Here is a 25,926-nt window from a genome sequence, read left to right on the forward strand (position 1 = left end):
CACCAGCTCAGAGAGGACAGGATGAGTGCGGACAGTGAAACACTCCAGAACCAGGACGGAGACACTGAACACGAACCTCCCACAACCCGCCGAGCTGCTCGTCCGTGTGTGGATGTTCATACCGGCACTTTATCCCCCTTAACGCACAGAAAATCACTATTAACCGGAAACCTATTTTACAACTACAAGATATATGAATGGTTATTTGAAGCTAGCAAGCCTCTGCAATTGGATATTGTCTCTTCAGTGAAAACTTCATTTATTCATTCTTCACACTGTCGTTTTTCTGTTGTAATATGTAGGAAACTGTCGCATGATATTAGGAATAATCTTCATTCCTTCATTCTTCGACTTTTAAAAGCCCTCTTCACGTCTTTGCCGGCTTCATTCGAGTTTAAGTGGGGCATATAATAACCACAACTGCAAACTATTAAACTGCACATTAAAATATGGAAGTTTATGACTTAAGAAAAAATATGAATTTTGTGTAAACCGTTTTGTTCCACATAACAACTGCTGGCACAAAGAACGGCGACTAATGTAAAATCAGAGTTCATGAACAGGACATCTTATTAAATCCTGACATTAAATCTAATAATTAAATCGTATAATTAAATTCTATCATGAAATCTTATTATAAATCCTTATAATTAAATCTTATCATCAAATATTTTTCAGTAATGGAAAATAGCCCGTGTTCCTTTTCGTATTCTTTGGGACTCTTAATCTGAGACACAAGTTTTGTTTTCTCAGTTCTGTGTGGCCTGTTGTATTTTCCAGTATTTTAATTGCTGTAAATGGTGAAAATAAGACTGTTGGTGTTGGTGTTGATAACGCAGACAACGTCTTACACAACGTCTCTACGACGGTCAGTTTGAACCTTTTTGTTGTTCATTTTGTTGTTCATTTTTCCTTTTTCATGTTTATCTGGCCATGGATTATTTTTGACTTATTATTTCGATTAATAATGTTTCTTCTTCCACTTATTATTAGAGTTATATCATTACTATTGTTTATAATTAAAATTGTTGGTATTATTGTTGTTATTGTTATTATTATTATCATTATTATTATCATAAACGTTTGTTCCTAAAACTGTTAATGAAATATCAGAGTGCGCTGACATTTAACGCGAACGCCTGCCGAAGCCCGTCCAGACTTATAGTGATTTAATACTGCCACCGTGTGGCCATAGTGAGTTAACACTGCCACCGTGTGGCCATCCGGCGTGATTGTTAGTAGTTTTCATTCTTGCTACTTATAGAAACACTCGTTGGTCCGCGTGTAGCCTGTTTGATCTAAATTTCACTAGTTAGTCAGCATTGTGTGTGTGTGTGTGTGTGTGTGTGTGTGTGTGTGTGTGTGTGTGTGTGTGTGTGTGTGTGTGTGTGTTATTGTACGTGTGTGTGTGTGTGTGTGTGTGTGTGTGTGTGTGTGTGTGTGTGTGTGTGTGTTATTGTACGTGTATGTGTGTGTGTGTGTGTGTGTGTGTGTGTGTGTGTGTGTGTGTGTGTGTGTGTTATTGTACGTGTGTGTGTGTGTGTGTGTGTGTGTGTGTGTGTGTGTGTGTGTGTGTGTGTGTGTGTGTGTGTGTGTGTTATTGTACGTGTATATGTGTGTGTGTGTGTGTGTGTTATTGTACGTGTGTGTGTGTGTGTGTGTGTGTGTGTGTTATTGTACGTGTGTGTGTGTGTGTGTGTGTATGTGTGTGTGTGTTATTGTACGTGTGTGTGTGCGTGTGTTATTGTACGTGTGTGTGTGTGTGTGTGTGTTTTAGTGTGTGTGTGTGTGTGTGTGTGTGTGTGTGTGTGTGTGTGTGTGTTATTGTACGCGTGTGTGTGTGTGGGTGTTTGTGTGTGTGTGTTTTATTGTGTGTGTGTGTGTGTGTGTGTGTGTGTGTGTGTGTGTGTGTGTGTGTGTGTGTGTGTGTGTATGTGTTTGTGTGTGTGTGTGTGTGTGTGTGTTATTGTACGTGTGTTATCCTCCAGTCCCACAGGTGGCGCTGTAGTGTGTGTTCTCGTCTCTGTGGTGGTAGTTGGGTCGTGAGTACCAGGAAGTTCGTGACTGTTTGGGCAAGTTTGTTTGTTTTTAAGACGACGTGTGACGTGTTGAACCGCGCGGGTGTCACTGGTGCGGGTCGGTACTGGTGTTTTGGACCGATTATATGTGTTTAAATGTAATTAAATGTGTTTTTAGGAGTGATCGCGTTACTCTCACCCCGCTGGTTTGCACTGCGGGACTAAACGACTCACATCCCGGATTATAGTCACATCATCGCTGTGGTATTTGGTACTGGCGGGTCTGTTGTGTCGGCTGTAACCCGACCCGGTCCCCCGTCCCCGACCCGCCGAGCCATGCCGTGCCGCTGCGGACACTGGAGGCGGTGGATCCGGCCGCTGGCGGCGGCGCTGTACGTGCTGCTGGTTCTGGTTCTGGTGCCGCTGTGTGTGTGGGAGCTGCAGAGGTCCGAGGTGAGGATGAGCTGTGTGTGTGTGTGTGTGTGTGTGTGTGTGTGGGAGCTGCAGAGATTCGAGGTGAGGATGAGCTGTGTGTGTGTGTGTGTGTGTGTGTGTGTGTGTGTAGGAGCTGCAGAGGTCCGAGGTGAGGGTGAGCTGTGTGTGTGTGTGTGTGTGTGGGAGCTGCAGAGATCCAAGGTGAGGATGAGCTGTGTGTGTGTGTGTGTGTGTGTGTGTGTGTGGGAGCTGCAGAGATCCGAGGTGAGGGTGAGCTGTGTGTGTGTGTGTGTGTGGGGGGGGGTATCGGGTTGTGTCGGGGGTGAATATTAATGGGTTTTGTGTGGTGGGTCTCACCTTTGGCACACAGGTTGGCACCCACAACAAGGCATGGTTTATCGCGGGCATCTTTGTCTTCATGACCATCCCAATATCACTGTGGGGTATACTCCAACACCTGGTGCACTACACCCAACCGGAGCTGCAGAAACCCATCATCAGGTATGTGTGTGTGTGTGTGTGTGCGTGCGCGCGCCGCAGCCCATATCAAGACCTTCATTTATACCACACATTAATCCCCCTTTTAGGAGATTTTGTGTGGGTGTGTTTTGCTGTTGGAGATCTGATACTCACTGAACCTCTCTGTTTCCACCCTGCAGGATATTGTGGATGGTCCCTATATATAGTTTGGATAGTGTGAGTATCACTGTGTGATCTTCATCTGAAATGTTCACGCAGCAGTTACACAGAACGTTTCAGCTCACTACCAGTTCCTCCTCTACATGGCTTAGCTTGTATATCCATGCTGCCATTTACTGTTATAGTTCCATGACTCGGTTAATCATCTACAGTCTGACCTGCATCAAGACGTCTCAGCATTCAGGACATAATGCTTAACTTCAGACAAGCACCAGCAGTGACTTTAACCAGCAGTGACGTCTTTACACTGGACTTTTCTCACTGACTGGTGTCTTCCTGTGTCCTCTGGCCTGCAGTGGATCGCACTGAAGTACCCCAGCATTGCCATCTACGTGGACACCTGTCGGGAGTGCTACGAGGCATACGTCATCTACAACTTCATGATCTTCCTCCTGAACTACCTGGGCAGGCAGTACCCCAGCCTGGTTCTGATGCTGGAGGTGCAGGAGCAGCAGAAACACCTCCCCCCCCTCTGCTGCTGCCCCCCGTGGCCCATGGGAGAGTGAGCACACGCCTCACCCACACCTCTATTATCACTCCTCACCTCACACCTCTATTATCACGCCTCACCTCACACCTCTATTATCACGCCTCACCTCACACCTCTATTATCACTCCTCACCTCACACCTCTATTATCACTCCTCACCTCACACCTCTATTATCACGCCTCACCCACACCTCTATTATCACTCCTCACCTCACACCTCTATTATCACACCTCACCTCACACCTCTATTATCACACCTCACCTCACACCTCTATTATCACACCTCACCTCACACCTCTATTATCACTCCTCACCTCACACCTCTATTATCACTCCTCACCTCGCACCTCTATTCTCACTCCTCACCTCGCACCTCCATTATCACTCCTCACCTCACACCTCCATTATCACTCCTCACCTCACACCTTTATTATCACTCCTCACCTCACACCTTTATTATCACTCCTCACCTCACACCTTTATTATCACTCCTCACCTCACACCTTTATTATCACTCCTCACCTCACACCTCTATTATCACACCTCACCTCACACCTCTATTATCACACCTCACCTCACACCTCTATTATCACACCTCACCTCACACCTCTATTCTCACTCCTCACCTCACACCTCTATTCTCACTCCTCACCTCACACCTCTATTCTCACTCCTCACCTCACACCTCTATTCTCACTCCTCACCTCACACCTCTATTATCACTCCTCACCTCACACCTCTATTATCACTCCTCACCTCACACCTCTATTATCACTCCTCACCTCGCACCTCTATTCTCACGCCTCACCTCACACCTCTATTCTCACGCCTCACCTCACACCTCTATTATCACTCCTCACCTCGCACCTCTATTCTCACTCCTCACCTCGCACCTCCATTATCACTCCTCACCTCACACCTCCATTATCACTCCTCACCTCACACCTTTATTATCACTCCTCACCTCACACCTCTATTCTCACTCCTCACCTCACACCTCTATTCTCACTCCTCACCTCACACCTCTATTATCACTCCTCACCTCACACCTCTATTATCACTCCTCACCTCACACCTCTATTATCACTCCTCACCTCGCACCTCTATTCTCACGCCTCACCTCGCACCTCTATTCTCACGCCTCACCTCACACCTCTATTATCACTCCTCACCTCGCACCTCTATTCTCACTCCTCACCTCGCACCTCCATTATCACTCCTCACCTCGCACCTCCATTATCACTCCTCACCTCACACCTTTATTATCACTCCTCACCTCACACCTTTATTATCACTCCTCACCTCACACCTCTATTATCACACCTCACCTCACACCTCTATTATCACACCTCACCTCACACCTCTATTATCACACCTCACCTCACACCTCTATTATCACACCTCACCTCACACCTCTATTATCACACCTCACCTCACACCTCTATTATCACACCTCACCTCACACCTCTATTCTCACTCCTCACCTCACACCTCTATTCTCACTCCTCACCTCACACCTCTATTCTCACTCCTCACCTCACACCTCTATTCTCACTCCTCACCTCACACCTCTATTCTCACTCCTCACCTCACACCTCTATTCTCACTCCTCACCTCACACCTCTATTCTCACTCCTCACCTCACACCTCTATTCTCACTGCTCACCCTCACACCTCTATTCTCACTGCTCACCCGCACACCTCTATTATCACTGCTCACCCGCACACCTCTATTATCACTCCTCACCCGCACACCTCTATTATCACTCCTCACCCGCACACCTCTATTATCACTCCTCACCTCACACCTTTATTATCACTCCTCACCTCACACCTTTATTATCACTCCTCACCTCGCACCTTTATTCTCACTCCTCACCTCGCACCTCTATTCTCACTCCTCACCTCACACCTCTATTCTCACTCCTCACCTCACACCTCTATTCTCACGCCTCACCTCACACCTCTATTCTCACGCCTCACCTCACACCTCTATTCTCACGCCTCACCTCACACCTCTATTCTCACGCCTCACCTCACACCTCTATTCTCACGCCTCACCTCACACCTCTATTCTCACTGCTCACCCGCACACCTCTATTATCACTCCTCACCCGCACACCTCTATTATCACTCCTCACCTCACACCTCTATTATCACTCCTCACCCGCACACCTCTATTATCACTCCTCACCCCCAGGGACATGAATATTTAATCCTCCTTCAGCATCTTAAGGGATTATTTTCAGAGACCTTTTAGTCTGAAGCCTAAACTAAAAATTATTTTCCCTGCTGAATCTCCACTGAGATTCACTTTAAATCCAAGATTAAATTTTGTTGCCAGGAAACTGGCCCAGAGTCCAGTAGATAATTAGGGTTTAAATTTGTTTAGTAGAATTTTATTTCTGTGGTCCAATTGTATTTCTAATTAACTAAAACAGTGAGGAACTGGTGTTCAGATCAGTGAGGTTGTACTGCGCATTCAGGTCAGTGAGGTTGTGCTGCGCGTTCAGGTTAGCGAGGTTGTGTTGCGCATTCAGGTCAGCGAGGTTGTGCTGCGCGTTCAGGTCAGTGAGGTTGTGCTGCGCGTTCAGGTCAGTGAGGTTGTGCTGCGCGTTCAGGTCAGTGAGGTTGTGCTGCGCGTTCAGATAAGTGAGGTTGTGCTGCGAGTTCAGGTCAGCGAGGTTGTGCTGCGCGTTCAGATCAGCGATGTTGTGCTGCGAGTTCAGGTCAGCGAGGTTGTGCGTTCAGGTCAGCGAGGTTGTGCGTTCAGGTCAGCGAGGTTGTGCGTTCAGGTCAGCGAGGTTGTGCGTTCAGGTCAGCGAGGTTGTGCGTTCAGGTCAGTGAGGTTGTGCGTTTAGGTCAGTGAGGTTGTGCGTTCAGGTCAGTGAGGTTGCGCGTTCAGGTCAGCGAGGTTGTGCGTTCAGGTCAGCGAGGTTGTGCGTTCAGGTCAGCGAGGTTGTGCGTTCAGGTCAGTGAGGTTGTGCGTTTAGGTCAGTGAGGTTGCGCGTTCAGGTCAGCGAGGTTGTGCGTTCAGGTCAGCGAGGTTGTGCGTTCAGGTCAGTGAGGTTGTGCGTTCAGGTCAGTGAGGTTGTGCTGCGTGTTTAGATCAGTGAGGTTGTGCTGCGTGTTTAGATAAGTGAGGTTGTGCTGCGTGTTCAGATAAGTGAGGTTGTGCGTTCAGGTCAGTGAGGTTGTGCTGCGTGTTCAGGTCAGCGAGGTTGTGCTGCGTGTTCAGGTCAGTGAGGTTGTGCGTTCAGGTCAGTGAGGTTGTGCTTCAGCAGAAGCAGCTGTATGTCTACATTTCTCCCAGCAGTCTGCAGGGTTCACATCACCTTTCTGAAGCAACCTAATTTACTGTGAAGAGTCAGATTCACACATTCAGCTCTACTTCATGATTTAAACCCATTGTAATTTTCTGAGCACTGCTGTGACTTCTGTAGTGCTGTAGTTACTGAGTGCGTGGAGGTTAATGTTTAATGTCTGGGTCTGATCGACTTCCTGTGGGTTCTGCTTACAGAGTTCTCCTGCTCCGGTGTAAGTTGGGCGTTCTACAGTATACCGTAGTGAGACCCGTCACCACCGTCATTGCCCTGTGAGTGTCTCATACCCAGTTCTGTTGATTCTTCTCAGGTTTTGTGTGTAATTTAGTCACATGAACTGTTTCAGACCTGATCATCTTTTTTGTGCCAACAGTATTTGTCAGCTTAGTGGGGTGTACGATGAAGGAAACTTCAGCTCCAGAAACGCCTGGACTTACTTGGTGATCGTGAACAATCTCTCCCAGCTTGTAAGAAGCTCCATCTCCATTCAGCTTTGTGTTGTCTGTGAGCAAGACACTTTTCTGCATTAACTCGCATCCAGAAAAAGGATGTAAAGAGCCTCTGTGTTCATTAAAACTGACTTGTATTTCACATGTGGTACATGTATGTGGTTTGGCAAACAGTCCAGAGTGACTTACAGAAGTGCTTTATGGTCGGTCATACATTATATATGTATACACGTCCTCATATGAGAATTCATTCTTCGTTCAGTAGATCAGGACGAATCAGGATAGCTCAGGGTAAAAACAGACCAAAGACCGAAGTGCATTTCTTGTCTCTGTGATTAGTTTAGATCCAGTCTCTGGGGTTTAGATCTAGTCTCTGGGGGTTAAGATCTAGTCTCTGGGGTTTAGATCTAGTCTCTGGGGGTCTAGATCTAGTCTCTGGGGGTTAAGATCTAGTCTCTGGGGGTTAAGATCTAGTCTCTGGGGTTTAGATCCAGTCTCTGGGGTTATATCCAGTCTCGGGGGTTTAGATCCAGTATGTGCCCTCTTACTGAAGAATGCCCATAACCTCGCTTTACAATGTTAAGGAGGGGCTTTAGTTTCCCTCAGAAAGGTGTTTGAATGCTGGGGGACTGAAATAAGACACCCACCCACTCTGAAACTGCTTTGGGTCTGTATATCTTAAAGAGGTCTGGACTTGAGTTAGTTCAGAACTTGTCTAGAACCTACCTGATCTCCAGCGTCTTACAACCATCCAGAAACTTAGTACAGATCTACAGTGTCCATGAAAATTTTGCAAAACAAATGATGAACCAGTAGCTGCCTGAAATCAGTCTTTAAAATACTGTATATGACTGTGGTAGTAGGTAGTAGCCTGTTTGTAGTTGGTGTTTGTAGTTGGTGTTGTACAGTTCCCTTTTCTTCTTCCCAGTTCGCCATGTACTGCCTGGTCCTGTTCTACAGGGCACTGCGGGAGGAACTGAGTCCAATCAGACCTGTGGGGAAGTTCCTGTGTGTCAAACTCGTTGTGTTTGTGTCCTTCTGGTAAGACAACGTGATGAGTGACCAGGTTTCAGTACAAGCCCAGTACTGTCACACCACAGTCCTCACTGGCAGACTTGACTGTAATAAATACACATGTGAGCACCAGTGTGTTGACGGCGTGACTGTGATGTATTTCACTGCCCCACAGGCAGGCAGTGTTCATCGCACTGCTGGTGAAGGTCGGGGTGATTTCAGACTCCCACACCTGGGACTGGGACAGCGTGGAGGCGGTGGCCACCGGCCTGCAGGTACGTCGTGTCTGCCCGTCCCGTCCCGCCCCGTCCTGGCCCGTCCCATCCTGTCCCGTCCTGTCCCGCTGCTACAGCAGGATTACAGCTGTGCTGTTGTTGCAGGACTTTGTGATCTGTGTGGAGATGTTCCTGGCCGCCATCGCCCACCATTTCAGCTTCACCTACAAGCCGTACATCCAGGAGCAAGAAGAGGTCTCCTGCTTCCACTCCTTCCTGGCCATGTGGGACGTCTCCGACATCCGGGCTGACATCTCGGAGCAAGTGCGCAATGTTGGTGAGTCTGTGGTCAGCACACACACATCACACACACACATCACACACACACACATCACACACACACCCCCACCACACACACACCCCCACCACACACACACCCCCCCACACACACACACACACACACACACACACACACACACACACACACACACACACCACACACACACCCCCACCACACACACACACACACACACACACACACACACACACATCACACACACACCCCCACCACACACCCCACACACACACACACACACATCACACACACACCCCCACCACACACCCCACACACACACACACACATCACACACACACACACACACCCCCACCACACACCCCACACACACACACATCACACACACACACCCCCACCACACACACACACCACACACACACACACACCACACACACGCACGCACACACATACACATGTCACACACACCACACACACACACATCACACACACACACACACACTCACACACGCGCACGCACACACTCACACCACACACGCGCACGCACACACATACACATGTCACACACACCACACACACACACCACACACACACACACACACACACCCACCCACCATACACACATCACACACCACACACACACCAGACGGCACACAGCTCTCACATCACCTGCACGCAGTCCGGCACGGCCTCAACATAGAATGCGGAAAAAAGGTTATTATTGGAGAACTGTGGATTGATTTGGTGCACTGGTGTGAATCCTCACTGACCCGCAGGGAGAACGGTTATGGGCCGGACCCAGAAGAACTACTTCAGGGAGAAGGCAGAGCAGGATGAGAACAGGAGCCTGCTGGCGGCCGACGCCCAGGACTCCGCCCCCGATGCTTCTCCCACGTCCCCCTCCCTCACAGGCCACTATCAGGGTATGGGCCACACCCCCCAGTCCCACTCCGCCCCCACTGACCTCTGCTCAGCGTGGGAGGACGGTGTGAACGTCGTCGTACCCAGCGTGCTGTCCGGCAGCCCCAGGAACCAGCCCTGCACAGACTACGCAGCAATCACTTAGCTGGGCTAGCGTATGACATACCAGAGCTAACACGGGTAAGACACAGTGAGAGGATGAATGTTCTCTGTTTTCATATGAGCAATACTGTCAGCACCAGTAACTAATGTTCACAAGTGACTTGTGGCTAAGATGTTTTGCAGAGGTTTTGGCTGAAGGTGTGGTACCTACTGCAGGACCGAGACCTTGGCTGAAAACCTTTCAGGGCCGTGTTGTCACAGCTTTTCTGTCCTTGGTGAAAGATTTGAGCAAAGGCTGAACAGGTAGCACATAGCAGCGAGATGAGACATCAATGAGATTTTCACAGCGAGATTCCCAGTGTCAACATGAGATGAGATCATCATTGAGATGTTAACACGTAAACTGACCGTTGTCCTTTATGGACTTCGTCTTCTTCACAATAATTTCACCTTTTGAAAAATATTTTTGGATCAGTAAGTCCTTCAACTCTTTTGTGACATCAGTTATGGTCACAGTCTGCTGATCAAGATGGTGGTGGTGGGATCAGTGTGGTTACACGCACAAACGCTGACTGACCAACGGCAGATCGAGATCTTGGGTCTTCAAACCGCCTGAGAAGGAACATATGGTCTTCAACACCCTGAGCAGTTCGCATGAAATTTATGACTTGACACAAATGCTTAAACTGTAGCCTCAATACAAAAGCCTCTATGACTGTACTGTGTTCATCTTAAAGGGATGGTCCATTTGAAGGTTATTTTCGTAAAATCTTTAATTTTTTTGTTTAACGTGGTTCATCGAGGACCCTACTTCAGTCTGTAGTCATTTAGTTTTATGTCTGTACAGTTCATTTAATACGCTACAACCAACTAAAAATACACAACACAGGGGATATCCCCCCAGACGGGTGTGTGTGTGACAGGCCCATTTCTGCCATCCCGACTGGGACGTCTGATTTGAACTCCAGACATTCATGGAGGTGTTGGATGTTAATTTCACTGTTAAATTGTCTTTAGGGTTCTTCTTAACGCACTGATGTTAAAGACGTTATCTTCCACAGGCCTGAAATGTCATCATTTGTTGTGTGCATTGTCCTAATGCTTGATGCAGTAATCCACCCTAATCCCTGATATCAGACGTGTGGGATTAATAAGCATTTTATGGCTTACAAGCTTGTTTCCTGCAGATAGAAGATCTTTTCAGTTTTATCCCTTTATATCCGATCTGCTACAGAAGCAGCATCTCAGAGGCGTATGGCTGCTTCTAGTCTGGGTAACTGTCCTCTAAAAGAGTGTCCTCTAAAAGAGTGTCATCTACAACTCTGGCTGTCAAATCAATAAACTCAACAGGAGAATGCGTCATTGTGTTTGTCAGTTTAATGATCTGAATGTACATGGTGCATTTTAAAGAACATTAATAATCATTTCATATCAATGGAGTAGAAAATGATCGCTGGCCTCAGGATGAACTGTATATTTTACTTTTCTAAAAATACAATGAATATCAGGGTGCGATGACGGCGTGTCTCACATCCCTCTATGAGGCACTAACAGGCCCCGCCTCCGTCCCCGTTAAAGCCGCCCTGGGCGTGGTCATCGTCCCCCTCTTTAACGGGCCCGTTAGCTGGCGTGGCCCGTTGCTCTTTGACGGCGGAGATGGACAGGCTGCTGTTGTGGAGATGAACGCTGAGCGTAACCCAGTCGCCAGTGTTGACCAGCAGGGGGCGCTGCAGGACCACAGCTGCTTGTTTCCAGTGGGAGTCGGCGCAGAACGTGCTGACGCTGGTGTCCGTGTCCAGGTAGATCTGGTACCAGAACGGGATCGCAGTCACTCTGCCAGGGGCGCTGACCCGAACCTGAGCGGGGAGGAAGGAGACAAGACCCCCCTGTAAACGACCCGACCATGCAGCCAGTGTGTCCAAAAACGGAGAGTTTTGCATTTTCTGTTACTAATGTCAGTGAGGTAACGCACTATATTTGAGAATCAGACCCGAATTAAAATCCTCCTTCCGTGGTAATTAACACCCACGCTACCGTCGTCATGGCGCCCAAGCACACGCGGTTGGGAACGTGACCTCACGTGTCCTTTTACGTGCGTAGTTACTGAAACGTCCCGGCCCACGCTAACTGATCCCCACGTCTCCATGCTAGCTACGTCAGCGTGTTCCTCCTGTAAGGGTGGAGGTGGTGGGGGTCTCACCCTGGTGCTTCTGCTGGTGTAGTTAGCAGTGCTGTCCATGAGGTGGAGGTCAAACAGCTCCACGGGTTCACTGAGATGAGAGCAGACCAGCGTGTTCAGGTCCAGGAACACGTGAACAGGCACCTGGTGACGGGGCACAGGAGATAAAAAACATGAATGTAAACATAGACAGAAGCTGCCAGAGCTCATCCTGACCCAACTGTCCCTGTTAGAACAGAGAACAGACGTGTACCGTTTACAAGGAGCTGCACTGACATCAAATATCTGTAACCCATTTAAATGCTTTTACATACAGTCATGTGGGATATGTGAGGATCCTGTTGGATCTCCTGTGTAATGCTGACTGGATCAGATCCCACCACACACACACCCCCCCCCCCCCCACCCCACCAGTGGAAACACGTCACGTGTCCTGTGGTGGACTGAGTGGCTGTCGGGTGTAGGCAGGGTGTAGTGGGGGCTGGTGTGGTGGAGGCAGGGTGTGGTGGGGGGTGTAGTGGGTGTGGTGTAGGCAGGGTGTGGTGGGGGGTGTAGTGGGGGCTGGTGTGGTGGAGGCAGGGTGTGGTGGGGGGTGTAGTGGGGGCGGGTGTGGTGTAGGCAGGGTGTGGTGGGGGGGTGTAGTGGGGGCGGGTGTGGTGTAGGCAGGGTGTGGTGGGGGGTGTAGTGGGTGTGGTGTAGGCAGGGTGTGGTGGGGGGTGTAGTGGGTGTGGTGGAGGCAGGGTGTGGTGGGGGCTGGTGTGGTGGAGGCAGGGTGTAGTGGGTGTGGTGTAGGCAGGGTGTGGTGGGGGCTGGTGTGGTGTAGGCAGGGTGTGGTGTAGGCAGGGTGTGGTGTAGGCAGGGTGTGGTGGGGGGTGTAGTGGGTGTGGTGTAGGCAGGGTGTGGGGGGCGGGTGTGGTGTAGGCAGGGTGTGGTGGGGGGTGTGGTGGGGGCTGGTGTGGTGGGGGGGGAACTGTGACCTACGGTGAAGTGGTTGATGAAGGGGGCGATGTTGAAGCCGAGGGTGGGGGCTACACCCTGCACCGCACTCTCCTGCAGCAGAGCGTCCGACTCCACCAGCAGCCCGTGAACCACAATGCGCTCTGGGAAAATACGTCCACCGTCCTCCAACAGACACCTGTGAAGCAGAGTGAGAGACGACAGTGAGAGACGACAGTCCAAACCCTCAAACGGGATTGGACACGCCGATCTGGGGTCTGATCACACTAACGTATTTACAGGGGATAAGACGCCGTGTGGGAGGGGATTTGTAAAAACTTCATGGACGTGCTGGATATTGTTTGGGGGGGAAAATGCTAAACGCTGGTTAAATTGTGAAATTTTCATTAAAACATGATATTAACTTGAAATGACAAAATTTCTTGGTCAATTAAATGAAGTCGACTGTGTCTGACCAACACCAACACCCACCTAATGAAAGAGGACCTGTTACACAATCAACAAACACAAGGTGTCAAGGTTTACGCTGTAGTGAAACTCCTACTGAGCGCTGTAAGGAGGAGACTGAGCTCACGTCCTGATTGGTGTGCAGGGTTTACCTGGCCAAGGTGGCCTTCTCCATCAGGCCCTGTCTGGTCAGGCCACACGGCTCGATGCAGTCCAGGATGATTGCGCTCCACAGTTTCTCGGAGCCGGGCCGCTGGAGTCTGGTGGAGTCGTCCTCCACGTGTGTGAGCCAGAACTCCAGGGCGTTCTCCTCCACTCCGTTGGTGTGCGCCAGGAGGCGAAGGAGGTCTTGGTGCTGCTCCTTCTCCACCGAGCTGTAGGCGCGCACCGAGCCGGAGCCAGAGGAGTCCAGCCCCGCCCGGGCCGCCATCAGAGAGAGCACGGAGAAACCCTCCGACACATCCAGCACGTAGAACGGCTCAGAGGAGCCCCCGCCTGCGACCTCTGACCCCCGTGACCCCCGAGCTGACCCGAGTGAGGTCAGGAGCGTGTCCATGGCCACCCGGAAGCTGTCGTGGTATGTAAGGTTGTTGAGCAGGGAGATCTCGGAGCACTCCAGCGTGAAGGGGTGCGGAGGTGTGTGTGTGTGTGTGTGTGTGTGCAGGCCGGCCAACGCGCTACACAGCTCCCCCTCGGGGCCGACCGCAGACGCTACACACACACCGCCTTCTGCTCCGTCCAGACGGAACGTCTGACTGTCTCTCACCACGGCAACGCAGCACAGTCTCAGATAAGTGTCCTGACACGAGACCTCCACCAGCAGTTCGTCATGACGCTGCACCTTGAAGTCTGGGGATGGAGGGATAGAGAGAGAGAGAGCGAGAGAGAGAGAGCAAGAGAGCATGGCTGCAGGAACGATGTTAAAGTGTGAAACTAATACTTACCAGGTGAGTAACCCTACCACAATAACACGTCCTCCAGAGGGGAGTCACGTATGGCTTCTAAACGTTTAGTCTTAGCAACACCTTTAAAATATTACGAGCACTTATTATTACGAGAAAAGTACTTTCACAAACTGTATGTCTGTGTTTGAGGGGCGGAGTGGAAGGGAAGGGAGGGGTGTGTCAGATCCAGCAAGGGGCGGGACTAGTGCTCAACTACAACAGTGTGTGACTTGTGACAGAGCTGGGGAGCAAATATATAGGGGGGGGGGGGGGGGGGGGTCATAAATCATCATAGCACAGTCAGTTAAATTACAGCACAGTCCTAAATACCCACAACACATGTAATGTTGGTTGGTCAAACAGATGTTCTGTATTTGTTCATATGTCTATAATTAAATGCCAGTGCTGGTGTGTGTATACTGTAATCGTCTGTACAGCTTAATGTGATCAAATCTAAAGCCTAGTTTAGTTTTTTTGGTAAACACATTCCTAAGACGTGTGCAGGGCGGGACATGCAGCTACAGGTGTCTCCCAGGTGCAGGTGTTAACAGGTCTTACCCAGTGGGCCCTGCACAGGGTAGATGGCCTGTTCCCAGCAGGTGTCTTCATGAGGTCCGGTGGAGATGATGTTCTCCTGGTCCAGCTGCAGCTGGAACCACATGGCCAGAGCGTCCAGCACACCGTCCTCCACCACTGGCACACGCACCTGGGCCGTCTCCCGCGAGCACAGGCCCTCCAGCTCCTGCAGAACAGCACAGCACACTCCTGATCACTACAGCTCACTCCTGATCACTACAGCGCACCCCTGACCACTACAGCGCACTCCTGATCAATACAGCGCACCCCTGACCACTACAGCGCACCCCTGACCACTACAGCGCACCCCTGACCACTACAGCGCACCCCTGACCACTACAGCGCACCCCTGGACACTACAGCGCACCCCTGATAACTACAGCGCACCCCTGACCACTACAGCGCACCCCTGATCACTACAGGGCACCCCTGGACACTACAGCGCACTCCTGATCACTACAGCGCACCCCTGATCACTACAGCGCTCTACTAGCACTCTGTGTAGTCAGACCACACACTGTTAGCACTCTCGGTAGTCAGACCACACACTGTTAGCACTTTCTGTAGTCAGACCACATACTGTTAGCACTCTCATGAAGTCAGACCACATACTGTTATCACTATGTAGTCAGAGCACACTGTTAGCACTCTGTGTAGTCAGACCACACACTGTTAGCACTCTGTGTAGTCAGACCACACACTGTTAGCACTCTGTGTAGTCAGACCACACACTGTTAGCACTCTGTGTAGTCAGACCACACACTGTTAGCACTCTGTGTAGTCAGACCACACACTGTTAGCACTCTCGGTAGTCAGACCACACACTGTTAGCACTCTCGGTAGTCAGACCACACACTGTTAGCACTCTCGGTAGTCAGACCACACACTGTTAGCACTCTCGGTAGTCAGACCACACACTGTTAGCACTCTCGGTAGTCAGACCACATACTGTTAGCACTCTCAGTAGTCAGACCACATACTGTTATCACTATGTAGTCAGACCACACACTGTTAGCACTGTGTAGTCAGACCACACACTGTTAGCACTCTCGGTAGTCAGACCACACACTGTTAGCACTCTCGGTAGTCAGACCACACACTGTTAGCACTCTCGGTAGTCAGACCACACACTGTTAGCACTCTCGGTAGTCAGACCACACACTGTTAGCACTCTATGTAGTCAGACCACACACTGTTAGCACTCTATGTAGTCAGACCACACACTGTTAGCACTCTATGTAGTCAGACCACACACTGTTAGCACTCTATGTAGTCAGACCACACACTGTTAGCACTCTCGGTAGTCAGACCACACACTGTTAGCACTCTCGGTAGTCAGACCACACACTGTTAGCACTCTCGGTAGTCAGACCACACACTGTTAGCACTCTATGTAGTCAGACCACACACTGTTAGCACTCTCGGTAGTCAGACCACACACTGTTAGCACTCTCGGTAGTCAGACCACACACTGTTAGCACTCTATGTAGTCAGACCACACACTGTTAGCACTCTGTGTAGTCAGACCACACACTGTTAGCACTCTGTGTAGTCAGAGCACTCTGTTAGCACTCTATGTAGTCAGACCACACACTGTTAGCACTGTGTAGTCAGACCACACACTGTTGGCACTCTCGGTAGTCAGACCACACACTGTTATCACTCTCTGTAGTCAGACCACACACTGTTATCACTCTCTGTAGTCAGACCACACACTGTTAGCACTCTCTGTAGTCAGACCACACACTGTTAGCACTCTGTGTGGTCAGACCACACACTGTTAGCACTCTGTGTGGTCAGACCACACACTGTTAGCACTCTCGGTAGTCAGACCACATACTGTTAGCACTCTATGTAGTCAGAGCACACTGTTAGCACTCTCGGTAGTCAGACCACACACTGTTATCACTCTCGGTAGTCAGACCACATACTGTTAGCACTCTATGTAGTCAGAGCACACTGTTAGCACTCTATGTAGTCAGACCACACACTGTTAGCACTCTGTGTAGTCAGACCACACACTGTTAGCACTCTGTGTAGTCAGACCACACACTGTTAGCACTCTGTGTAGTCAGACCACACACTGTTAGCACTCTCGGTAGTCAGACCACACACTGTTAGCACTCTCGGTAGTCAGACCACACACTGTTAGCACTCTCGGTAGTCAGACCACACACTGTTAGCACTCTCGGTAGTCAGACCACATACTGTTAGCACTCTCGGTAGTCAGACCACATACTGTTATCACTATGTAGTCAGACCACACACTGTTAGCACTGTGTAGTCAGACCACACACTGTTAGCACTCTCGGTAGTCAGACCACACACTGTTAGCACTCTCGGTCAGAGGTGGGGACTCGAGTCACATGACTTGGACTCGAGTCAGACTCGAGTCATTAATATTAAGACTTTTGACTTGACTTGAAAAAATATTCAGAGACTTAGACTTGACTTGGACTTTTACACCAATAACTTGGGACTTGAATTGGACTTGAACCTGTTTACTTGCAAAGACTTGATTTTTTTTACACCAAATCTAAATTTTAAAACGCATATTAATATTTATAAAGTGCGCCCCATTAATTTCATTTCCGTCCTTCTGACGCAGACCAGTCCTCTGCTTTTCCATACTCTGTACGTGTGTGCATGAGCTGCAGCACAACCAATCAAATGGGGGGTTGGCGAACGTAAATTTTTACCGGGCGGGGTGTAAAATGGACACAAATTAAGTATTATATCGCGATCGATCGATCGCCAGGGGTTGGTGCCAGAGCGAACTAGTAACTCATTGAATCATAGATGTGGATCAGAGGTAAATAAACTAGATTTTTTTTCCGTCGTGAGAAATCGGACGTGTGGCGTGAGAGCGTGTGAAGACGGTCAAATGCGTGTGTCTCACGCTCAATGCGTGAGAGTTGGCAACCCTGGGTTCTGTATCTGAACTCGGGGAAGAGAGCCTCTCTCTGTCACCATCATAATATCCAGTTCTATCTCAGCATGGATTGTGTATTTGAAGACATCTACGTCGAGAAAAAAATATATTGACAAAAGTGGAGCGAGTTTTCAGCTATGGGGACATCATTCATCGTGCACAAATGACATACAGACTTTTGGCCAGGAAATGCAATGCAGAATAGTTTACTGAAATGTCTAAAGTTGCAGATTCCTGTTAATTGTTCAGTTCTTATATTTGTTTGTCTTGTGTCACTCACACATGTTCTCCAAGAAACCAGATAAGAGAAGAGAGGGAAAATGCTGTTATGGTTCTTTGTATTGTACTGTGAAAATATCAGCACTTTTTATTTGAACATGGAGTTCTACTTATGACTTTTTCACAGAATATTTATTTCTGGAAAATTGTAGTTTAAAGTATGAATATTTTTGCAGCTAAGTTTAACAAATTGAACTGTGCAATAAAGAGGTGTAATTTTAATTTTTTTTAATACTTCGTGTTTTCAGTTGCACATGTTTTATCAAGATTTGAGGAGAATACAGATTTTAAAAAGAACGCATGTCTATTATTTACATTTAAAATATACCTGCAACATTGGTAAAAAAAAAAAAAAAAAAAAAAAGACTCGAAAGGACTTGAAATTCCAAGTTTCAGACTTGGGACTTGACTTGACTGATGCCTGTCTTGACTCGAGACTTGACTTGACTTGAGTGTCTTTGCTTGAGACTTGACTCGGGACTTGAGGTATAAAGACTTGGACTTACTTGAGACTTGCAAAACACTGACTTGGTCCCACCTCTGCTCTCGGTAGTCAGACCACACACTGTTAGCACTCTCGGTAGTCAGACCACACACTGTTAGCACTCTATGTAGTCAGACCACACACTGTTAGCACTCTATGTAGTCAGACCACACACTGTTAGCACTCTATGTAGTCAGACCACACACTGTTAGCACTCTGTGTAGTCAGACCACACACTGTTAGCACTCTGTGTAGTCAGACCACACACTGTTAGCACTCTCGGTAGTCAGAGCACTCTGTTAGCACTCTATGTAGTCAGACCACACACTGTTAGCACTGTGTAGTCAGACCACACACTGTTGGCACTCTCGGTAGTCAGACCACACACTGTTAGCACTCTATGTAGTCAGACCACACACTGTTAGCACTCTGTCAGGGGTGGCCAACCCGTCATAGACCAAGAGCCACTTTTCTTACTGTGTTACGGCAAAGAGCCACATTGTACATGGGCGAGTGTAATCTGTTGAGCGGCGGGGGGGGCAGTGTAAATTATTAGCTGTGAAGACAGTCAAATGCGTGTTTTCCACTACGCCGGTTTTAAAAGTATTAGCGGCTCGCTAGGCTTGTAAACTAACCGCGCACCACGAAAATGTAGCAGTGTGTCACCCCGTTTGTGCAGGTGAGCCCACGGACCGGCTGGGGAGCCGCATGAAACCAGGCAAAGAGCCGCGGGTTTGCCACCCCTGCTCTATGTAGTCAGACCACACACTGTTAGCACTCTATGTAGTCAGACCACACACTGTTAGCACTCTATGTAGTCAGACCACACACTGTTAGCACTCTGTGTAGTCAGACCACACACTGTTATCACTCTGTGTAGTCAGAGCACACACTGTTATCACTCTGTGTAGTCAGAGCACACACTGTTATCACTCTGTGTAGTCAGAGCACACACTGTTATCACTCTCTGTAGTCAGACCACACACTGTTATCACTCTCTGTAGTCAGACCACACACTTATCACTCTCTGTAGTCAGACCACACACTGTTAGCACTCTGTGTGGTCAGACCACACACTGTTAGCACTCTCGGTAGTCAGACCACACACTGTTAGCACTCTGTGTGGTCAGACCACACACTGTTAGCACTCTCGGTAGTCAGACCACATACTGTTAGCACTCTATGTAGTCAGAGCACACTGTTAGCACTCTCGGTAGTCAGACCACACACTGTTATCACTCTCGGTAGTCAGACCACATACTGTTAGCACTCTATGTAGTCAGACCACACACTGTTAGCACTCTGTGTAGTCAGACCACACACTGTTAGCACTCTGTGTAGTCAGACCACACACTGTTAGCACTCTGTGTAGTCAGACCACACACTGTTAGCACTCTGTGTAGTCAGACCACACACTGTTAGCACTCTGTGTAGTCAGACCACACACTGTTAGCACTCTGTGTAGTCAGACCACACACTGTTAGCACTCTGTGTAGTCAGACCACACACTGTTAGCACTCTGTGTAGTCAGACCACACACTGTTAGCACTCTGTGTAGTCAGACCACACACCGTTAGCACTCTGTGTAGTCAGACCACATACCGTTATCACTCTGTGTATTCAGACCACACACCGTTAGCACTCTATGTAGTCAGAGCACACTGTTAGCACTCTGTGTAGTCAGACCACACACTGTTAGCACTCTATGTAGTCAGAGCACACTGTTAGCACTCTCTGAAGAATGTTTGTTGAATTACACAGAAGTTACGAGAGCTGTGTTTCCCAAACGCCCCATAACAGAGATCAGTAGAGTGAGTGATATCCTGAGTGAGTGATATCCTGAGTGAGTGATATCCTGCACTCTCTCTAGCTCAGTTAAGATGATCCTACCACTGCATGGGTTTGGGTTACTGTATTCGCTGTAAATATGAGTTTCAGTATCATGGTTTGTGCTCTAACTCTATTCTGGGAATACCTGCAGATTGTTGAAGTCTATGTCCATCAGTCTGCAGGGGTGCGTGAGGCTGGTTAGACCCCCACGTAGTCGACTCAGCCTGTCTGTGCTGTACGGCTCCCACAGCTCACCTGACACCACGGGACTGTTCACAGGACTACACACGTCTCCAGCCGCGCTCAGATCCAGCCCCCCCACTGCAGACACACACAGCCTGCACGCACGCGCGCACACACACACACACATATATACACACACAAACACACGCACGTGCACATATAAACACACACAAACACACACAGCTGCTGGGAATTTTGCAGAGTCTCTGGATGAGTGAGTTAGTGTAATTGTTTACTACGGCTTGTTTAGAGTGGAACAGACCTTATAAGACCTATGAAAATGTATCTGGCTCACAAATGATGAGAAATGACCCATGACCTCTGACCTGTGGTGTCTGCGGATGTCTGGGCACTCAACAGCCATGGCGAACACGGTGGCACTGGCAGGGATGACTCGACCCGTTTGAGACGGACTGGACCTGGACTCTGGCTGCTGGGACACACACACATCAGATTTATTATTACACAGCTATACTGTTTGCAGTGTCTTGCTCATTTGAGTCATTACCACATGTAAACACTAGATGGCTGTGTTGGCTTAAATTGAATTGTTTTAGTGGCTGTTGGGATTAAAATCAAAGTTGTCCCAGATGAGACTAAAATGTTATATATATATATATAATCCAAGCACGTACTCCATGCAGGAGAGCTGCTCCCAATGTAAGTGCCACCAGTGTTGCTGGTAATCTCTCACTGACCTTAGATCAGTCACAGTGAGTTCAGGTTGAATATTTCTTGTCAGAGATGATGAATTACTTTATATAAAAGGACTGCACTGCATTCACTGTGTTTTGCAAACCAGCATCACTGTGTCCTAAATGCAGACAAAATTAGGAAATCAAAACGACCAAGTTGTGTTGAAAGAGCTCAGAGAGCGTAAACCCGAATCCTCGTTACTCAACACGAACATTTGGATCTGAACATGCTGCTATTCTCAGCACTGCTGCAAGTGAACAGAACAGGAAATGATGAATGTCCTGACAGCTCCACCTGCAGGGTGGAGGTACCTACAGGTGGAGGTAGGAGCAGGTGTTTCCATGCGTGGATCAAGCTCTCCACAATGCCCTCGCCCAACAGACCGGCGTCCACCGTCTCCGTCACCACCAGTGACACCCTTAAAAGACAAAATTAAACACTATACACAACATATTTCACAACATATGTGATGTGTTTTAGCAGATGTGACTTGTGCACAGGTGAAGGGTGTGATGTGTCACCTGGCTGGAATGTCTCGTGGTATTTGCATCTCTAGTGATTTCATGTGTACGATCTGGATGCTGTCCGCCATGCCGTTGGCCTGGACCACCTCACAGGCCAGTTCGTACATGGTCTTAGAGAGCTCGCAGGCAAACACCTCGCTGGCTCCTGCCTTCTTCGCACACATCCTAACGAACACGACCAGCACACGCACACAACCCACACGCGCCAAAGTCAAACACTATACGTTTTCATACACACTCTCTCCACACGTTCTGATGTGCAGTTAAAAGCCTTGAGCAGCGTGCCCACCCCAGGATCCCGGTGCCAGTGCCGATGTCCAGAACCGTGGTCCGGCCCTGCCGCACCGCCCGCTCTATGGCCAGCTGGTACAGGCGGTTGCGACTGTGGTCGTTCAGCATTAGGAAATGCCAGCGCTCCACCAGCCAGTTGGACACACGGTGGAAGTTCTCTCTCGCCTCGGCGAAGTCTGGACGCAGTTTGAGGGCTTTGTGGAACTGGGCTGCAGCCTCGTCCCTGAACCCCATCCTGAAATACGCACGAAGAACATAAAGAACATAATCACACCACCGCTACAGATCAACCACAATAGTGAGTGCAGAACTTTAATAAAGGCCAGGCACACACACTGGAGTAAACGCTACCTGAAGAGGTGTTCGCCCATGCTGTTCACGATCACCTCATCGTCTGGAAACAACTCCAGCGCTTGTTCGTAGCAGCCGAGGAGATCCTGGACCCGTCCAAGAGCGTGGAGCTCAGACGCCCACTTGAACAGAGTGAACCTGAAGGACTCCTGTGAAACCAACACGAGACACACTGAGGTCCAGTGACCTTCTGGGAGTGAAATGGGTTTAATGACATACATGCAGGACCAGGAGTGAGGAGGAGTGAGTAGTGAGTAATGAGGAGTAGTGAGGAGGAGTGTGATGGTCGGACCCTCTTCATCTTACACTGGCCACGTCCTTCAGGACCGGCGCCAGGTTCAGGACCAGCAGGTAGTGGACGAAGGCGGTCCCGTAGTCCTGGTGCAGCACACCCTGGCGCGCGCTCTCCAGCGAGCAGGACACGAGCTCGCGCGTGGCGGGCTGCTCCGCCGGGCCGGTCGCGCGCCGCCGTGCACGACGCGCCCTCCGCGACCGCGCAGCCGAGCCCGGCATATCTCCCCCCCCCCCGAGGTGCGCGCCGCCGCGGCCCCGTGAGCGCTGACTGGGGCCTAAACGTGAACGTTACAACTTTCGATCAACGGTAAAAAAAAAAAACAAGACGTACGTGGTGTTTTATTCTCGCGCCTCGCGAGCTCCGCCGCTCCCGCCGGTACGACACCGACCGTGTCCGCCGCGTAAATACTCACGGAGAGAAACACAAACCGCCCGAGTCGAGAGTTCCGCGCGAGGAGCGCCAACCGTCGCGTCACGTGACCACGAGCCCCAAGCGCGCGTCCGGTAGAAGAGAGGGCGGGGGGAGGGGGGGGGACCTTCGCGTGCACGCGCTCACCCTCGCTCGCGGTTTGTCACTTGGCGCGTTTGGGCGACGTGGACCGTCCGGCTCGACCCGCACTCGACGCTCCTGTATTTATTTATTTATTTTCCCCCTGGAAAAGTTCGGTGTGAGTGTGTGACGCGGACGTTTGTGGCCGGTCCAGCACGGAGCGGGTCCGCGGGGGTCCGGGGGGGTCCGGGCTGCACACACTTCACTCCCCGCTCAGGAGCAGACGCGTCCCGGCGCTGAAGTTTAAAGACCAACGGGGCGCTGTGAGCGCTTGATCCTCATAGACCTGATTAGATCTAAATAGATCTAAATTCTTCTTATTAGATCTAAATTGATCTTATTAGATCTTATTTGGTCTGATTTGGTCTTATTTGGTCATATGTCTCCAGCCTGCGTGTGAAGCGCCGTGGTTGGTGTAGTTGGTCGTTAAAGTAGCCGAGAAACTCCGCCGAGATGGGTCTGCACCCTCTGGAGTTCAGCGAGTGCTACCTGGACAGCCCCAACTTCAGGGAGAAGATCAGAGCGCACGAGGCGGAGCTGGACAAGACCAACCGCTTCATTAAAGAGCTCTACAAGGACGGGAAGAACCTCATCAACGCCACCAAACGTGAGTGTGAACGCCTCATTCATTCATGTAGACCTGAGCACTGGGACCGTAGACCTGAGCACTGGGACCGTAGACCTGAGCACTGGGACCGTAGACCTGAGCACTGGGACCGCAGACCTGAGCACTACTGTGCGCTCCGTGTGGAGCGAGTCACCAAAACATGAAGGAACAAAACTGTCCAATATCAGCCGAACTATGTGAGCCAACTACCACAGACCCCTTTCACACGACGCCCAGGGTGGTCTTCACCAGCGTCTGATCAGAAGGTTCAGCCAAGCCCAAGAGTAGACCCTGAACACCCTGTTACGTTCACGTTGTCTTTATCTCTCACATAAGCGTTCAACCTCTAATTTCATATAAACCCCAGTAGCTCTTTCTAAGGTTATGAAGATGTATAAATATGGGAAGGTTGTTCATTCGGCAGTGCCATGACTGATGAACAGGACGCCCACAATGTTATTTAGTTATGTACAGTTAGTTATGTACAGTTAGTTATGTACTGTTAATTTGGCCTTATGGTGGGTTCACCTGTAAGGTTCTTGTGAACACATTTACTGGGTAGAACATTCACTCTAAGATCATACAACATTTAGTCTAACAACATGAAAATTACAGCTATACTCCTCAGCTTTCCATTCAGACCTATACTACAGACGGTGTGAGATCTTCATGACTGTCCTGAATGACCCACCTGTACGGTGCAGGGATCAAACATTTTGTTGGTGTGAGAATCAAGTTTTGTAAAAGGTTCCTGCACCCGTTTTGTAAGCACCAGTCTGCAGTCTCATGTTCAGTGTTGTCACAGGCTACTTCAAGGAAGGTCTATATATCTGTGGTTATGTTGTGTTAGTTGTGTGATTATCTTTTCCTTTTTTATCACTGATGATGATTCAGCTCCTCTTTCTACAGACAGTAAACTGCTTATGACACGTGTCTTCTCTCTGGCTAGTTTGGTCAAAAATATGAACCTATAAGACCCTGTGAAGATCATGACTGTGCCGTATCATCACGCTTCCTCATCCATCTGTTAGTTTAGGGTTTTGCCTGAAGACTTCCTGCATTTCAAAACTACTATATATCAGACTATAGGTTCTAAAGATGGTCTTAAAATAAATTACACATTACAAAACTGTAAGACGTAAGTGTGTGACCCAGTATCAGCAGACATGACTACCTCTTTTATTTCAAATTGTACTGAATTGTCTTGTTTTTCCTGTTCTTGTTGTATGGGGCCCTTATTTATGGAGATACGCCTGCTCTATATCTTAAGCATGCCAAGGGCAAACATGCTACCGTCTGACACGCTGATGATGTGATGGTGAAAGATGAATAAAATGTTCTGAATTTCTGCAGTAGATGATGCTCTGTTATACACTTACCCTTAATATAGTTTGGATACCCTGTGAACGTTGACATGCCAAGTATAAAGGATCACTCGCCAAGTAGGTTCTGGTGCAGGTTCTAGATCCCCCCCTTCACTGCTGGGTCCTGGTGCTGGTTCTAGACTGCCCTTAATCGCTGGGTTCTCTGCTTGTGTGTCCATTTCAGCTTCACTCAGGCTGTGTTGTTGGATATTCATGAGGAGATATCAGGTTTATGTTGGTTAACTTGTGTCTGTAGGTTTTTCTAAAGTGCTCCTAGAATAAGCGTTTCAGACGTGTGACATTTATGATTCTGTCTTTGCAAGAGTTCAAGCCGCATGGAAATGTTTGACTGCACGAGGCAGGTCAGGTGCAAAGGTAAAGGAGAAATCATATAATCAGA

General features: G+C 49.1%; 3 protein-coding genes across 7 annotated transcripts in view; 2 read left to right on the forward strand and 1 right to left on the reverse strand.

Annotated features, from left to right (window-relative positions):
* The first annotated feature begins 1,920 nt into the window (after window positions 1-1,920).
* Window positions 1,921-11,337, forward strand: tmem184c (transmembrane protein 184C). The gene is made up of 11 exons (XM_076973823.1): window positions 1,921-2,072; window positions 2,197-2,471; window positions 2,824-2,954; window positions 3,113-3,149; window positions 3,449-3,654; window positions 7,162-7,236; window positions 7,338-7,431; window positions 8,342-8,454; window positions 8,603-8,702; window positions 8,808-8,979; window positions 9,732-11,337. The coding sequence occupies exons 2-11, from the start codon at window positions 2,355-2,357 to the stop codon at window positions 10,019-10,021; spliced, it is 1,335 nt and encodes a 444-aa protein (XP_076829938.1). The 5' UTR covers window positions 1,921-2,072; window positions 2,197-2,354; the 3' UTR covers window positions 10,022-11,337.
* Window positions 11,338-11,346: 9 nt separating this feature from the next.
* prmt9 (protein arginine methyltransferase 9) lies at window positions 11,347-23,480 on the reverse strand. Of its 3 annotated transcripts, none has more exons than XM_076973818.1 (12): window positions 23,018-23,480; window positions 22,712-22,860; window positions 22,359-22,595; window positions 22,067-22,234; window positions 21,861-21,963; window positions 21,176-21,279; window positions 20,752-20,944; window positions 15,064-15,247; window positions 13,714-14,410; window positions 13,139-13,292; window positions 12,179-12,301; window positions 11,347-11,834 (listed from the first exon to the last, which is right to left on the reverse strand). In XM_076973818.1, exons 1-12 carry the CDS (start codon window positions 23,222-23,224, stop codon window positions 11,526-11,528), a joined length of 2,628 nt encoding a protein of 875 aa, XP_076829933.1. In that variant the 5' UTR covers window positions 23,225-23,480; the 3' UTR covers window positions 11,347-11,525. The 3 variants fall into 3 exon arrangements, with proteins under 3 accessions (XP_076829933.1, XP_076829932.1, XP_076829934.1); XM_076973817.1 differs by having other exon boundaries at window positions 21,176-21,282; XM_076973819.1 differs by having other exon boundaries at window positions 21,176-21,282; window positions 23,004-23,027.
* A 110-nt stretch (window positions 23,481-23,590) lies between these two features.
* arhgap10 (Rho GTPase activating protein 10) overlaps window positions 23,591-25,926 on the forward strand; it is a 69,700-nt gene continuing 67,364 nt past the window's right edge. Inside the window, exons 1-2 of one of the 3 annotated variants that reach the window (XM_076973822.1) lie at window positions 23,591-23,818; window positions 23,945-24,162. In XM_076973822.1, coding sequence (XP_076829937.1) covers window positions 24,009-24,162 — 154 coding nt within the window. In that variant the 5' untranslated portion in view covers window positions 23,591-23,818; window positions 23,945-24,008. Of the gene's footprint in view, window positions 24,163-25,926 lie in introns of all 3 variants that reach the window. The other 2 variants (XM_076973820.1, XM_076973821.1) reach the window with 2 other exon arrangements.

Source organism: Brachyhypopomus gauderio, chromosome 15 (assembly GCF_052324685.1).
Source record: "Brachyhypopomus gauderio isolate BG-103 chromosome 15, BGAUD_0.2, whole genome shotgun sequence".
Taxonomy (NCBI): domain Eukaryota; kingdom Metazoa; phylum Chordata; class Actinopteri; order Gymnotiformes; family Hypopomidae; genus Brachyhypopomus; species Brachyhypopomus gauderio.

Excerpts from the sequence above, each read along its gene's own strand:
- tmem184c (XM_076973823.1), top strand. The coding sequence starts at position 2,355 with ATGCCGTGCCGCTGCGGACACTGGAGGCGGTGGATCCGGCCGCTGGCG. Across the intron at positions 8,455-8,602 it reads GTTGTGTTTGTGTCCTTCTG|GCAGGCAGTGTTCATCGCAC; the intron begins GTAAGACAACGT and ends ACTGCCCCACAG. Across the intron at positions 8,980-9,731 it reads GGAGCAAGTGCGCAATGTTG|GGAGAACGGTTATGGGCCGG; the intron begins GTGAGTCTGTGG and ends ACTGACCCGCAG.
- prmt9 (XM_076973817.1), bottom strand. The coding sequence starts at position 23,224 with ATGCCGGGCTCGGCTGCGCGGTCGCGGAGGGCGCGTCGTGCACGGCGG. Across the intron at positions 21,964-22,066 it reads CCACGAGACATTCCAGCCAG|GGTGTCACTGGTGGTGACGG; the intron begins GTGACACATCAC and ends TTGTCTTTTAAG. Across the intron at positions 12,302-13,138 it reads CCTTCATCAACCACTTCACC|GTGCCTGTTCACGTGTTCCT; the intron begins GTAGGTCACAGT and ends CCCCGTCACCAG.